We start from the raw sequence: 16662 nt of genomic DNA, 5'->3' as shown, positions 1-16662 counted from the left end.
GGACAAACTGCAACCGAGGTACATGCCCTTAGCGGGAACCGAACCCGGGTCTCTCCGGACCGCAGGCCGACGCTCTAACCGCTGAGCCAAACCGGCCAGGGCGACAGGAGCAATTTTTAAATGTAGTTGCTTCAAGAAGACAAAATGACCCCAAACACTAAACTACAAAGGGCCTTAGAGGTCAGAGGGTCACTACTCCCCCAGGCTTTAGTGCCTTGAAGGTACTTAGCCATGAGGATGGCTGTGTGAGGGGCCAACTGACCTGGTAATACACAGTGACTTCAGAGTTGGCATCACCCTTATTTAGAGCTCTCACTTTGCATAGGTGATGACGACCGGGCAGTTCTACCACCTGGAACTGCACAGACATCTCCTGCTCCAGAGGCATGAAGTTCAGCTTGCTGCAAAAGAATCAGTGTTGGTCACTGAGACAGTGCCTTTATCCTCTTACCCACCCAAAAAATGTGAAAAGAGGTCAGGCCTTCCATATTCCCATCTGAAGTGCTTTGTTTACATAACTAGCCTCAAGAAAACCTACCACAAGAATTATCTCCATTGTGGTTTAGTAATAATTGAGTTGTGGCTCAAAGCCCTCCTGCTGGTAAGAACACATGAACTCCCAAAGAGGAAACTCAAACCAATACTCACTCAACAACGTATTTCAGGAAATCCATAGATTCCTAGGAAGCAAATGAGAAGAAATAACTTCATCAGGCTCTTTTGATATTCATTTCACCCAGAACCAACTAATATCAATATTCTAATTGTCACCCACCCAGTGTGGTTCAGTGGTTGAGCACTGACCCATGCACCCAGAGGTTGCTGGTTCAATTCTCGGTCAGGACACATACCCAGGTTGTGGGCCCAATCCCCAGTGGGGAGCGTGCAGGAGGCAGCCAGTTGTTCTCTCTCATTGATGTTTTACCTCTCTCCTCCCTTCCTCTCTCTCTAAAAACCAATAAAGAAAAACAAAATTAAAAAAAATATATTTAATTGTTTTGTAAGCCCTGGATAACATTAAGAAAGCAGATACAGTCTATAACCCAAAATGCTGGGTAAGTCATTCATTGACTGGGCTCATCATTCACTGACATAATATTTTATTTGTTGAACACTATGTGGCTCTCAATTGAACAGCTCCTCTTCTGTTCTCCCTTGGCACTCTGCTTACCTGTACACTGTGACACTTTCACACTGGGTCAAACTCAACTGTTCAGTTTACCTCACTAGTCTGTGCCCTCTACAACAGCTATGACTTGGTTTTAGAAACCTGGAGTCTGGTATAGAATGAGCAATAGAATAATACTAATAAGTGCATCTCCTCCCCCTCTCAAAAATTGTTTCTTACCAACAAAAGGAGGGATAAGTAGAGGGGTGAGCTCATCTCTAAAGTAGTTTCTACCTGGAATAAGACATGGTACTAAGTCCTCTGGTCTGAAGGCCCATGCCTGCCCACTACCACTGCTGTGTTCAGAGAAGCAGGAAACTATTCCTGCTCTTCTTTTCGAGTAGAGACTTTTAAACTTCTTTCTGTGAACAGGGCAGAAACTAAGGCTGGGTTAGGGTTGTGGGATAAAGACACAGAGGAGTGGAGAGGACAGCAGCCCACCTCAAGAGTGGCCATTTATACAGGGATAGGCAGAAGTAGGTTTATAGTTGTTTATATGGGATAATATATAATACAAGAATTAATAATAATTTAAGAATTAACTTTGTGTTCCATGTACTCACAACTGTAAATCTACTTTGCCTACCCCTGTAATATTCCTTTCATATCCCATCAGAGGTCTGGTTCTGAGAAACTGGTAGGCCATAGAAGAAGATGGTCAACAACCAAACAGTTTGGGAAGAGTCCAAATCAAGCACTCTTGGCTAGAAGAGGTCTCAGTCACAAGGTCACACAGATATTTGAACTCAGTAAGTATCACAACAAACTCCTCATATGCCCCCAAACCTACTCTTGTTCCTCTTCCCTCCACCAATCCACTGGTTCAGCAAGAAATCTGAGCATCATCCTAGATCTGTCCCTTCTCCCTCACCCCCACTTCTAATCAGTCACTGAGTTTTGGCCATCCTCTACCTTATTATCTCTTAAGTACTTCTTACTCATTTATTTTGCCTAACCTCAAGCTTCATCATTTTTCACTTCAACTGTGTATGTGTGTGTGTGTGTGTGTGTGTGTGTGTGTTTAAAAACACGTAACAAAGTTTACCATCTTAACTATTTTTTTTTTCTTTTTATCCTCACCTGAGGACATTTTTGCATTTATCCTCAGAGTGGGAGAGGGAGAGGGAGGAAGAGAGAGAGAGGAACATCAATGTGAGAGAGAAATATCAGGGACAAACCGCAACCGAGGTACATGCCCTTAGCAGAAACCGAACCCAGGTCTCTCTGGTCCACGGGCCAACGCTCCAACTGCTGAGCCAAACCAGCCAGGGCCTATCTTAACCATTTTTAAATGTACAGTTCTCTAATGTTAAGTATATTCAGTGTTGTGAAATGGAACTCCAGAACTTTTCATCTTGCAAAACTTTAACTCTGTACCCATAGAACAATTCCTGACCCCTGATAACCACCATTCTACTTTCTGTTTCTATAACTTCAACTACTCTAGATAACTCATACATGTGAAATCATACTTCAACTTTTATAAAACCTCATAACTGGTCTGTCTGGACCTTTCTTTTTTTTATCCTCACCTGAGGACGATTTTCCATTTTTTGTTCGGATAAAGTGGGAGGGAGAGAGGAGGAGAGAGAGAGAGAGAGAAAAAAAAACATCGACGCAAAAGGGACACATTTGAGTGGCTGCCACCCGCACGGCCAACCAGGGCCGGGGACAAACTGCAACTGAGGCACACACCCTTAGTGGGAACCAAACCCAGGTCTCTCTGGACAGCAGGCCAACGTGCTAACCGCTGAGCAAAACCGGACAGGGCTGTCTGGACCTTTCTTAATGACAAATTCTCTTTTAAATCCTTCAATGGTTCTCTACAGGATAAGTCTGACATACAAGTTCTGCCTTGTACATATGCACATATACATACATCCCTCATCACTCCCCAGGTCCCACTTTCTAGACACAATCGTCAACAAATGTAACCTATACCATATGTTTACCAAACCCATTTCACTCAAAGTCCTGGTCCATTACCAGCAGTCTCTTTCATAACAAAGTCTTGCCCAGCATCAGAGGGTCCAGGTTCTCTTCTAAATAGGCTATGACAATGCTGGCCTGCCAAACTGACAGAGCTTCAGGGAAGAACTAATGCAGTTCCAGAGCCCACAACAGCAATCAGACCTGGCCAACAGCAACAGAACACCTCACACTCACTGTGCTTGTGACATTCCCTTGCACCAGGCCCTCCACAAAGAGTTGGGATTTGAACTCTTTGACGAAGCTCAGCAGAGACTCAAGGGAAAGGCCATCCATCAAAGCCCGGTACTTGTCAATCATAGACCAACGGGCATATTCCAGAATTAAAAGCCGCACGTCTCTGTACAGAGGGCAGAAAAAAAAGTTTTGTTGTAAGATATGAATCTAGAAGGCAAAGAGAGATTTGGTTAAATTTCTACAGATGATATGTTTTAAAGAGAGACAATTTCTATCACAGTTTAAGACGGGGAAACAATCACCAAAAAGCACTTAAAATGCATAAACTTTTACACAGATTTGCTCAATGGTACAACTTACTTATCTGTCACAGTCGCAAAATAAAATACTTCACATAAGTAAAGTTTCCAGATGAGTCACACACCAATTTAAAATTATTACTATTTTGATTTAAATTCTAACATTAATTACCAGAAGACCATTATGGATATCTATTACTGAAGTGACAATATAGTACAAGTAGTAGCTCGAGGCCAAAATCCCTTTCCCTTTCCACCCCACTCCCTTTCCCACACTAAGTTGTTTGAACATGGCAAGTCACCTAACATCTGTGACTCAATTTCTTCATTTGTAAAACAAGGGAAATAATAATGGGGTTGGGTGAGAAATTAAATAAATACACATAAAGTTATTAGGTCTAGTACATAATGAGTCTTCAATAAAAAGATGTTATTATTATTACTTTACCACATTTTAATAAAGTAGTATTCAGGGTAATTGCATACACAGGGCTATTTTTCAACATATCAAAAGTTCAAGATAACTCTTCCTTTCCAATTTATATTTGGTTATTAGTCTTTGTAGCTTTTGTTACCAGATTATCAATTATTACCTGTCTGACTCTTAACTACTTCTTCCCCTGCTTTTGAATTTTGGTCATTTATAGGCTCATTACAATGGTCAAAAGTAGGTCCTCTATATCAGGTTGTGCTGTTTACCATTTACAGATAGATGCCCAGCAAGAAGGTCAAATAAGAGCTTGCAAACTATGTGCACAAAGGGCTGTGTCTGCTCAGAGGGAAATTTTCCCCCTCTCACAAAGGCTCCCACCTGCTGATAGAAGGTACCCTCCTCAAGGGAGTACTTTTTCCTGATTCACACAAAGGTACCCTCTAGGCTATAGGCTCTGATGAAAGGCTGAAAGAGGCTGCCTATTAGCAGAGGGTTTAAGCATTAATAGAAGGCTTTTTGCTCTTTTCTGGAACTTCGGCTGAATTCTGGATAGCTGCAGTTGCTATATAGATAAACAATGTGCTAAGCTTAACTCAGCTACTCATCACAGCACCCAATACAAAAATATCACCAGCAAGCAATTCTGAGTTACAACAAAGTCAGCACTTCTTTAACTGTTATTTACTTACCAAATTTGGAAAAAACAACATTTTTACCACCAGCCTCTAATTAAGTAAGTGGGCTACTTTCAGTCCTACTCACAGATAGCTACTTTAGCTGGGTTTAGAAATCCCATAATCCTATGTTCAGGTTTCCTAAACCACAGCACAATTCTAGTAAATCTGAAAATTATCAGTAAAACTATAGCCTCAGCCCCCACACCTAACCTCTGGGAAGGCAAATACTTTTAGGCCTTCAAAATAAAAGCGTATACCCACTTGGCCAGAGTCTCAGGCTTGATGAGGATGTTAAAGTAGGTCTTCTTCAACTGCTCAGTTATCATTGTAAAGACAGCTGGTGTGGAACTAAACTCCGCTAAGTAGTCAATAATAAGCTGAAAGAGTAGCTAAAAAGAAAAGAAAGAAGTGCTTTAAGTGGAGAAACATGGAAATGCACTAATTTTGGGGGGGAGGGGGGAGGGAGGGAGAGTGTTTTCCATTGGTTTTTACCAGACACCCAGCATGGTAATAGGCATTGTGGGGGAACATAAGAGAAGTACTGATAATTCAAAGAATTTCCAGAAGCTAAACTCCTCAATAACTCAAATTTGGAGCAACCATTCTTCTATTTTAATAATTTTCATGAATATTCTTAAACATTTTTTTCTTCCAAATGAACATAAAAATAATTTTATCTGCATCCCCACTACCCCTAAATGTGACTTTAATTGGGAGGACATTACATTTACATATTAATATGTAAATAGCTGTCCTTTCCAGAAACACGATGTCTCTCCCTTGAAGTCTTTTTAAAATATGCTTCAATAAGATTTATAGTTTTCTTCAGATATGCATTTTTCTTATTTATTCCTAGGTATTTTGTTTTTCTCAATATTATAAATATTTTTCATTCATTTCTAAATGGTTATTGCTACTATAGAAAAAGGAACCATTGATTTGGACCAGCCACTTCACAAGTTATTTTTACAACTTTAGTAACATCTTAGGTTTTCTAAGAATACCACCATATCATCTTCAAAGAAAAATGCTTTTTCTTTTCTAAGTGTTTTTTTCCTTCTTTTTTTTAATTTGATTTTAATGTAGTAGACCTCTAAAATAATGTTGACTAATAGAGGTAATCATAGGTATCCTTGGTTTATTCCTATTTTTAATGTTCATCATTTCATGAGTTTGTGTAACATTTGCTGTTACTGTTTTTAAATTAAAATTTTAATTTTATTTAAGTAATTTCCTACCATTCCTACTTATTGTAATGCCCACTCAAATTTATCAAATGATGTTTTTATATTTATAACTATATCCATATACAGGTACATCTTGTTTTGTTGTGCTTTGCTTTATGAGCTTCACAGATGTTCCTTTAAAAAAAAAAATGGCCCTGGCCAGTTTGGCTCAATGGTTAGAGCGTCGGCCTGCGGTCCAGAGAGACCCGTGTTCGGTTCCTGCTACGGGCATGTACCTTGGTTGCAGTTTGTCCCCAGCCCTGGTTGGGTTGTGTGGGTGGCAGCTACTCAATGTGTCCCTTTTGTGTCGATGTTTCTCTTTCTTTCTTCTCTCTCTCTCCTACTCTATCTGAACAAAAAGTGGAAAAATGTTCTTGGGTGAGGATTAAAAAAAAAATGTTTTCATTGATATTTTAGAGAGAGAGGAAGGGAGAAAGAGATAGAAACATTGATGTGAGAGAGAAACATCTATCGGCTGCCTCCTGCATGGCCTCTACTGGAGACTGAGCCAGCAACCCAGGCATGTGCCCTGATCAGGAATCAGGAATATACTCAATCCACTGAGCCACATCGGCCAGGCAGATGTTGCATTTTTTTACAAAGTTAAACCAGCAAAAGATTATGACTTGCTTTACTGTGGTACTTGCTTTGTTGTGGGGTATCTAGAACCGAACCCACAAAACTCTGAGATCTGCCTGTCGTGCTTCTCGTTGGACCTTTGTTATAATTTACATATCAACTTCCTAATACTGAATACCAACCCTTTGCATTCCTGGCACTTGGTCACAGTGAATTATTGTTTTTACATTTTTGGATTTAATTTTCAAATTTTTTAACGTTTACATCTACATTTTACAGGTAAAACTGGTCTCTAGTTCTTTATATTCTCTCTCAGGTTTTAATATTAAAGCTAGGCAAGCTTCATAAATGTAAAACCTCAAATACTTTTTTATAGTCTGTATTCTGAAAAGCTCTCCAGGTAATTCCAAAACATACCTCCCAAATGACAACCACAATATTAGGCTTTAATCTTTTTGGATCTTAAGCTACATTATATGTAGACCTTTGAAAGTTGACAAAAGTAAAATATTCCTTGGTGTATCCTCCTAAGACTAGTATTTGTTCCCTGAGGAGAGTGACAGGGATGAGAGTATAGAGAATGATACTCATCACTAGCATTTTGCTAAGCTATGGAGGCTATCACCTGTTACACAGATCCAACCTCTGCCAGGTCCTTTCTTCCAGATTTTTCTTGTATAAACCCAGTTCCCCAAACCTTAATATCTGTTCTACCCAAGAAACCAAGATATAAAATTTGTTGTTGGGTACATTATATTACTTTACCTGGTATTTAATGATCGAACCCTCTTAACTAGCTAGGACCCCATATTATTTCTTCTGCTGCTTATGAAGTTCTTGACAAAATGACACTGGAACACACTCCTTACCCAAAAAACAAACTACTGACAAGATACAGACCCTGTTTCTAAAAGGCTCATAAACTTAAAATTGAGAAACAAGACACACATATTTGAAACAATAGGGTAGAGTACAAGAAGAAGAAAGGACACAAACATCTGAGTTCTACTCTATGTCAAGCAATGTGTCAGTGCCAATTATTACTATGTCCTGAAATTAAACTCAGATTAGTCCTAAATGCCACTGTCGGCTGCAGAGAAAGTGACAGCAAAGGGAAGTAAAAACACAGGCTGTGTTGCATGCATTTCTAGTAATTAACGAACATATGTTGCTTGTATGTGTGGCTCAAGTTAGAATAGCTGACACCGGCAGAGAAAACATGAAAATCCACATTAATAAACATTTCTTTCTATGTAGAGCACTCCATGCACAAGCCTCTATGCTTGGTGCTTTAGAGGCAACAAACATAAATATGAAATTTTAAAGCTCTCTATTAGGAAAACAAAGCACTTGCACTTACAGGTAGTTTGTGGTTGAATCCTTTCACTCTAATAATTAAACCATGTTCTCCAGCTACCAGCTTATACTCTAGCTGTGCCACATCTGCTTCATAAGCTGGTTCCGCAAGGTTATGGGTGAGAATATTGACAAAGATATCAAAGAGGACCACACTAAGAATATAAAATGCAAACAGCATCATTAATTGGCAAGAAATAGACATGAAAACATTTGCTTTGATTTAGAATAAGAAACTTCAATTTTAGAAAGATGTTAATTCACTTCTCCAGACTGTAAAACTATATACTAATTGAGTTCAAGGTAAATACTGCTTACCCAGGACTAAGTTTCACAGAGGCATTATAAGAACTCCTATCTTCAGCAGTGCTTCCCAATGTTTTTCATCTCATGCACACATATTAAATGGTCTTATTTATGCTGCACAGTGAGGTAAGTGTAAAAGGCATCAAAGGCAACTGGCCTAAAGGCTCTGACGATTGCGGCAGCCTAGCTTTCCTGACTGACAAGTTAAATATCTGAGGGAAGGGATGAAGATAATGTATTTTTTAAAGTGAATATTAATAAATGTTAGCACTTCTTGTCATTTTAAGGTTGGATTTTACACTTTAAGTGGCAAAGGAAAGGAAGAAATATACTATCATTTCCTGAGCACCTCCTGTGTTTCAGGAGCTATCTACATAAATATATAAGTAATTTGCTAAGAACAAAGTATACATAATCAGATTCTCTGGCAGTTTCTAAATACAGGATCAACAGATCTACTAGTCCTCATTATAGTCTGTAAACTAACCCAAACGCATTTCTAAAGAACTACCTCAATCCAGTAATGCTATAACTAGCCTACACTATCAGCCTATTTCACAAATGGATACTGGAGATATAGCAGCCGTGATTCCATTTTAATGTTTAGTACTAAATTGTTTGTTTTAGGAACAGAAAAAGATACATAATCAGCAACATAGCTCAAATGACAGAGAAAATGAAAGAATGATTCAGAATGGAAAAAAATAATTTTTAATAATAAACAGTTTTTCTAGAAATGAGGACAATTGCTTACTTTGCTGCAGACTTCTGAATCAAAGGTGATATCAGATGGAAACGTATATACGCTGAAAGAAAATATTACAGATAAGAAAATAAAAGGCCAGAGGACTCAAATATTTTATATATCTATTTATTCCCAATATCACTCTTTTTAAAAATTCTGAAATAAGCTACTAATCCTTAAATCTTATTTATTTTTTAAATCCTTAAAAGTTTTTAAAAAGTAATATTTACCATTCCAAATAATGACCAGAAGGCACTACGAAAATATCAGAGATATAGACAGATACACAGAGAGGCCTATGAATACTCATATTTATCAATGGCTTTAGTCAGGGAAAATGTTTACAGAAGTATACATGTCAATAGCAGTAAGAGAATAATCTCACTGCTCACAAAAAATTATAGTAGAATCTTTCCAAGGAAGATGAATAAACGTTAAGAACATTTTTAGAAACTCTTATAAGCTATTCAAGAAAAACTGAGGAAACACTTTAGCAATAAACTCAGGAATCCCTCAGAGCTACAGCCCATTGTCTGAGGTTAGGGATATGGATTAAATGGCAACCAAGAGCGCTCAGCCTTTGATTCCATGTTGGTTCAGTAAATTCTTATGCTATGCACAGGAACAGAAAAAAAGCAACACACTTCAGGATATTATGTTGAAGATAAGGATTTTAGAGTCTGTTTAACTGTGTACTATGCTTCCTCTATTCTGAAAAACAACAGTGGAGGGAGATATACAGGTAAGATTTCACATTTGTAATGCTGGATGAGGCTATGGTATCTAAGAATAATTTCCTTCAGTGTACTTTTATTCTATCTTTTTGTTTTTTAATGTTCACCTGAGGATTTGCTTTTATTAATTTTAGAAAGAGACGGGGGGAAGGGGAGAGAAAGAGAGAAACATCAATTGGTTGCCTCCTGCACAGACCACAACCAGGGATCAAACCCAGAACCTAGGTATGTGTCCTGAATTGAACCCACAACCTTTTGGTGTACTGGGAGACACTCCAACCAACTAAGCCACCAACCAAGGTCTACCTTTTTGGAAAAAAAAATGTTCAAAAGTACCACCTATTCCCTAAGATCACCAAAAACTTGGCTGTGCTTTCATTAAACTGAAAGAAAAATATCTGAAAAGCAATTTCATTTTAGACTTGAATCTTTATTTCCTAGAATCTATAGTCTACAAGGATGTTTGTGATAGCACAGCAGCACAATATTGATCTGATAAACCTAGAAAAGATGTTCAAATGGATGGGGAGGGGGAAAGAGAGGTAGATGATAGACATAAGAAAAAAAGTTTGCTACAAAGTGAAGAAATATTTCTAACACTTATTTCACTCCTTTTAGGGATGGAAACATTTTACCTTTGGGGATTTTGAATTTGTTGTCTTTCTTATACCACAGGCAACCTTGTGCAGTGTTCACAATTTTAATAGGGTATTCTGTCTCAGGACAATCAAAAGCCTTCAACATGAAGTCCGAGGCTAACAAAAGAAAAGATAATAGCTCATTCAGGTATGTTAACAGGATTCCCAACAATCTGTTCTTGGTTTCAGAATTCTAAGTAACTTCTCTTTGTGAAATCTGGAACAAAGTTCTTGAAATAATACCCTTTATGCAATTAAACATTTTGCTATTTTACATTCTAATTGATTTTTTAATGCTTTCACAACTTTTTACATTGACATTATAACCCATTACATTGATTTTACAACCCTCTAATGGGTAGTTTGAAAAACACTAAAACAACCAGACAAGATAATGGCAATTCCTATGTAGACTGAATGAAACTATCAGCTATGATATATAAGCAAAAACAAATGCTTCAGAGGATCTCAAAATTTATGTTTAAGTCCTGTTTCCTCCATTTACCAGCTGAATAGTCTTGGACAAGATGCTTTGCTTTTTTGAGCCTCACTTGTCTCATTCAAAAAATTAAGAAAACACTAATGCCTATCCCAGAGTGTTACTGGGAAATTCAAATATGATTCAAATGGTTCTTTGTAAAACAATGTTCCCTACGGGTGCTTTTTGTTTTATTAGAACAAGTATGGATTATGTATAATGACTGCTGTTTCACTGACCTATGTACTTGTTTTCAGCTGGAAGATGAAGATCTGGATTTAATTCAAAATTACTCTTCCACAGTTCAGCCCAAGAGTTTTCAATATCTGTAGAGATGGAAAAACAAACTGATCCAATTAACAATGCAATGTTCAGAATAATCTCAATAACAACCCAGTCAACAACTAGCCTTCACAAATCAATTCTCCTTTCTTAGGAAAACTGTGAGCAATATATCCAGACATTCTAGACCCTTGCTACTCAAAGTGTGGACTCAGCTGCATCAGTATCACCTGGGAGCTTGTTGGAATTATAGAATCTCGGCCCCACCCGAGAGCTACTGACTCAGGTGACACATATGCCTAGTGAAGAAGTTTGAGATGTACTTTTCTAAAACATAGTCAAAACTACCCTCAAACTACCAAGACAACAGGATTTTCCCACTAGCTAATAAATATGGATATAATCATAGCAGAAAATAATTTCCTACACAGAAGTATAATTTTCATTTCAAAGTAATCTAAAAATACATATACTTTCTCCCCACAGGAACCATCAGACAAATTATTTTTATTTTATTTTTTAAATCCTCACTTGAGGACATGCTTAGAGAGAGGACTGGGGAGGGAGGAAGGGAGGGAGGGAGGGAGGGGGAGAGAGAGAGAGAGAGACATCAATTGATTGCCTTCCATGTGTGGTGCCCAACCATGCCCCAACCAGGGATCAAACCTGCAATCTTTCAGTGCACAGGTTGACACTCTAACCAACTGAGCCACTCCAGACAGGCATCAGATGAATTATTAAGGAATAAAAAGTCCTAGGTTAGTCAGATACACCTTAATTATGTAGGACAATTATTCAAAATATTTTACCTTCCATACTATACTGAGTCCCAAACCATTTCTCCTTGAGGTCACATTTTCCCTCATTAGCACCAGACAGCAGAACGAGATTTGCTTTTTGAGGAACTAGCTGATTAAGGGCTTCAGCAATGACCTAATAAGGGATGGAGGTTGGGGAGGAGACACATACACAATAATAACAACCTATACATCTCTGTTAAAAAGGCAGAACCACAATATGTTAGACACACCAAGATCCTAGCATCTTCACATTAATGAAAATGTCTAGAGTCCATAAACACCCTAATTTACAAAACTTCATTAGTCTATCAGTTGTTTAAAATGTTTCTTGATAATGCTATACAAGCAGTACTCATCTCAAACTGTATATAGAAATAGTACTAGCAGTAAAAATAGCTATCACTATGTTTTTATTATGTGTTAGATGTTATTTCATTTAATCCTAAAAACAACCCTAAGCTTTATCAATTTTATAGAAAATAACACAGCTTCAGAGGTTAAAAATAATGTAATTTGTACAGAACAACAAAGTGGCAAAAACTTTGTATATGATTCCAAAAGGTTTATACATGATTCCAAAGACTATATTCTGACCTGCCAACTCACACCCAAGAAGCAGTAAAAATGATCCCAATGTAGGGCCTACTTCAATAATCCTTAAGCTATGATATGGACTAAAACAAGATTCATGGGTTAGGTTTGAAATACTAACTACCATTTAAACATAATTTCTTTGAGAAATAAATGACAAATGGTGGTTCAGAAAAAAACACTTGGATTCTTGGGCACAACCATCCTAGAGAGAGAATGAGAATGTATGGTTACTGCTTCTTCCTTTACCTTTCCCTGTCTAGTGGAATACCCTATATAAGGGATGGGGAACGTCTGGCCTGCATGCTGCATTAGATCTGTGAAATCAATACCAGCTAACATCACACACCTCACTAAATTAGCTTAACCAAATATAGCAGGTTAATTTTTAAGTTGATTAATTTTGTATGGCCCTTAAATGATGTTATAAATATCCAAATGGCCCTTGGCAGAAAAAAAGGTTCCCCAACCCTGCCAAAGTTTCTCAACCTTGACACTATTAACATCTTGGACCACATATTTCTTTGTTGTGGGGTGCTGTCTTCAGCACTGTAGGATGTTTAGCAGTATCTTTGGCTTCCATCCACTAGATGCCAAGAGCACCCCCTAGTTATGACAACTGAAATGTCTCCAGGATGTGGGAAAATATCCCCTGGGGGACAAAAATCACTCTGACTGAGAACTGTTACCCTATATGAAACAAAACGACTTATTCCCCAGGAACAGTGGAGAAAAGTTCCTGACTACTTATTTGTATGTAGTATTATCTATAAATCACATATTTTGAATTCAGTGAATCTTATATTTTTCTTGTAAATATTTTCAAAATGATTAAAATTTAATTGTGCAGTGTCTCCAACTGAATTAAAAGGTAAGCCAAACAACTCTCTAAGTATGCTAGCAACCAAAGCACAAAATTCTTAGAAATTACTTTAACTATTTAAGTAGATGTTTCAACACTTGAAAATGGTGAAAATAGTACCTAAAAAGAGGACCTGATTTTCACCTATTAAAATACAATCATATATAAGAATCACAGAAATTTATCCACAAAATTATTGATATTTCTTCTATTTAAACAAATGAGACACGACTAAATACAATCAAGCTTTCTCTATTCCCACAGGTCTTAAGTACTTTTCTGCACTTTTTCACCCTCCTTTCTCTAAAGGTAAGTGTTAGAAATGGAAACCTCCTTACTTCCGGCTTGTATTCAAAAAGAAGCTGATCTCCGGTGAGAAAGTCCTGCAGTGGGTACAGCTGCATGTTTTCACAGATGTTTTCCACATACTCAACTGGATCTGTCTGGAAAGAGGTAAAATTATTTCACATCAGAAACTCCCCATTATTATCCTTAATTTGCCACAATAGATTTTTCTCTTAAAAAAAAAAAGATGAATCAAATCTTCTGAATTGATGTAACCAAATAACTGCAGCTTAAGAAACTGGTGGTGAGAATTCCAAAAAATATATATAACCAGAGCTCCTAGCTTAAGGAGCTTAATCTAACACCCCTCCAATCCCTGATCCTGAACCTTACAGTATATCAGGCTCTAATGATGTCAGTCTCTTCATGAGAACAATTACAAGACTGAACTATAAATGCCTGTTTATATGTCAAGTGCCCCACAATGCAGGAAAGTTCCTAAAGACAGGGTCTACATCATTTTTTCACTGCAGCACTATCACCAAAAAGCTATATGTAACCATGAATCAAATTAATGTTGAAATCAAAATGTGTTATTAGATAAAAGTCCTGATACAAGAAGTTATATTAATCAATATATTATTTCAATTTAAACCACAGTTCTCTAATCTATGAAATGGAAATACTCTTCCTGAAGAAAGCAATCAATTCAAGTATTTATTGAGTACCCAGATGTACAGAATCTTGAACCAAGTGGTTCCATTTCCACATTTTGTAATGAGGACATATAGTCAGATTGAGTAGGTATTTTGCCCAAGTTCACAGTGAGAAAGTGACAGGCAATTTAGATACTAGAGGTCAGGCATCCTAATGTGGTAGTGAACACTCCTTCCAAAATACCAGTCCTTTACTAGACAATATGGGTTGATATGAGTTGTTCTCTCAGCTAATGGAAGACAGAAAAGAAGTGAAGGTTACTACATTCATGGAGGAGAAATGAGACTAGCCCTGGCCGGTTTGGCTCAGCGGTTAGAGCATTCGCCTGCGGTCCGGAGAGGCCCGGGTTCGGTTCCCGCTAAGGGCATGTGCCTCGGTTGCAGTTTGTCCCCGGCCCTGGTTGGTCGTGCGGGTGGCAGCCACTCGATGTGTCCCTTTCACATCGATGTTTCCCTCTCTCTCTCTTCCTCTCTCTCCCTCCCACTCTATCTGTGCAAAAAATGGAAGAATGTCCTCGGGTGAGGATTAAAAAAAAAAAAAAAAAAAAAAAGAAGTGAAGGTTACTACATTCATGGAGGAGAAATGAGACTAGCATACATCAAACTAGAGGCCATAAGAATATCACATAGAAACAGAATAAGGAAAAAATAGAATAAGAAAAAAGAAAAGATTCATTGTTAGCTACCCACCCCCAACACACTTCAGAAAACATTTCTGAATCAATGAGTTAACTAGTAATTAAAGTGCTATTATTGATTCCTCCTACTCTGTTTTAATTTTTTAATCAGTTATTTTTACCAGCCATTTATTTAACTGCTCTAATCTGTATGCTAAAAACTGAGTGATTCAAAATATTTCCTATGAGAACACACTAAGGATCCTAGCTAAAAGCAGATCTTTGGTGCCAAGGTAATGAAGAAGGTACTGGGAAGAACAATTGAATGCTATCTTTTCATTATTTTAAAGATAAATGCACATACCATAAATTCACACTTCTAAAGTGTATAATTAAATATAAAATATAAAATGTACAATTCAATGGTTTTTACCATATTCACAAAATTGTACAACCATAACCACTTTCCAGAATATTTTCATCATGCCAAAAGGAAACCCCCATACCCATTAAGAAATTGCTCCCCCTAACCTACACCCCTCATCCACTGGCCATCATCAATCTATGTTCTGTCTCTATGGGTTTACCTATTCTGGATAGTTCATATAAATTAATTCATATAATATGTGACTTATTGTGTCTGGCTTCTTTTAGTAATTTTAGCATGATGTTTTCAAGGTTTATCCATGTTGTAGCATGAAATCGGTAATTAATCCCTTTTTAATGGCCGAATAATATTCCATAACATGCACAGTCTACTTTTGTTTAACCATTCATTCACTGATGGACATTTGGGTCATTTCCACTTAGGGCTACAATGAATAATGCTGCTCTGAACGGGTTGTGTACAAATTTTTGTGTAAACATGTTTGCAATTATTTCGGATGTATATCTAGGTGTAGAATTGCTAGCTTATTTGACAACTCTATGTTTAACTTTTTAAGAAACTGCCAAACTGTTTTCCAAAGCAGTGCACCATTTTACATCCCCACCAGCAATGTATGAAGGTTCCAATTTCTCTACATCTTCTCTAATACTTATTATCTCTCCTCTAAATTTTTCATCTACTATAAACTCTGTCTTTCATTATTGTTATACTATTCCTGTTTTTGGGCCTACAGAAAAGTACTTAAACAGCTTTTCTCTATCTCTAGTTCATATAGTTGATTTATGAGGCATACTGAGTCTGAGTTCCTACATAAAATTTTAAAAAGTTTTAATTTCTTAATTAAAAAAAAAATACTAGTTTTACCCTGGCTAGTTTTGCTCAGTGGTTAGAGCACCAGCCCATGGACTAAAGAGTCACAGGTTCGATTGCCAGTTAGGCACATACCTCGGTTGTGGGTTCGATCTCTGGTCAGCGTCACACAAGAGGCAACTAATCAATATGTCTCTTTTCCCTCTCTCTCTCTTCCTCCCCTCATCTTTCCCTCCCTCCCACTCTATCTTAAAAAAAAAAAAATCAATGGAAAAATATCCTAGGGAGAGGATTAAATAATAAATAAATAAATACTGGTTTGAATAGTTTAAAAGGGTATTCTTATTTACCTTTATTGATGAAGACTAGTAAAAAAGTCTGAAGAGGAGACATTTCAGCTTTGTTTAAAAAGGAAATATATAAATACTGAAATAAGCTGAGTTCCTTGAATTAATTTTTTTTTTTTTTTTTTTTTTTTATCCTCACCCGAGGATATTTTTCCATTT

The 16662-nt window shown here is 37.3% G+C and overlaps 2 protein-coding genes and 1 long non-coding RNA gene across 4 annotated transcripts in view; 2 read left to right on the top strand and 1 right to left on the bottom strand.

Annotated features, from left to right (window-relative positions):
* Nucleotides 1-1907, top strand: part of OSBPL9 (oxysterol binding protein like 9) — a 172351-nt gene extending 170444 nt beyond the window's left edge. The window contains exon 26 of the mRNA XM_036256505.1: nucleotides 1785-1907. The gene's annotated coding sequence lies outside the window, so the exon portion shown is untranslated. The remainder of the gene's footprint in view (nucleotides 1-1784) is intronic.
* NRDC (nardilysin convertase) overlaps nucleotides 1-16662 on the bottom strand; it is a 73025-nt gene that overhangs the window by 5837 nt on the left and 50526 nt on the right. For both annotated transcript variants that reach the window (XM_036256493.1, XM_036256494.1), the window contains exons 15-24: nucleotides 13679-13783; nucleotides 11897-12020; nucleotides 11045-11131; nucleotides 10325-10444; nucleotides 8965-9016; nucleotides 7909-8059; nucleotides 5005-5132; nucleotides 3335-3497; nucleotides 649-680; nucleotides 263-401 (exon numbers count right to left, since the gene is read on the bottom strand). In XM_036256493.1, coding sequence (XP_036112386.1) covers nucleotides 263-401; nucleotides 649-680; nucleotides 3335-3497; nucleotides 5005-5132; nucleotides 7909-8059; nucleotides 8965-9016; nucleotides 10325-10444; nucleotides 11045-11131; nucleotides 11897-12020; nucleotides 13679-13783 — 1101 coding nt within the window. The remainder of the gene's footprint in view (nucleotides 1-262; nucleotides 402-648; nucleotides 681-3334; nucleotides 3498-5004; nucleotides 5133-7908; nucleotides 8060-8964; nucleotides 9017-10324; nucleotides 10445-11044; nucleotides 11132-11896; nucleotides 12021-13678; nucleotides 13784-16662) is intronic.
* On the top strand, nucleotides 10378-13791 carry LOC118626589. Its single transcript, XR_004958926.1, has 3 exons — nucleotides 10378-10475; nucleotides 11242-11373; nucleotides 13605-13791. It is a non-coding gene; the product is annotated as an uncharacterized LOC118626589 (long non-coding RNA).

This window comes from Molossus molossus, unplaced genomic scaffold (assembly GCF_014108415.1).
Source record: "Molossus molossus isolate mMolMol1 unplaced genomic scaffold, mMolMol1.p scaffold_m16_p_12, whole genome shotgun sequence".
Taxonomy (NCBI): domain Eukaryota; kingdom Metazoa; phylum Chordata; class Mammalia; order Chiroptera; family Molossidae; genus Molossus; species Molossus molossus.
This window is presented reverse-complemented; position numbering and strand designations above follow the sequence as displayed.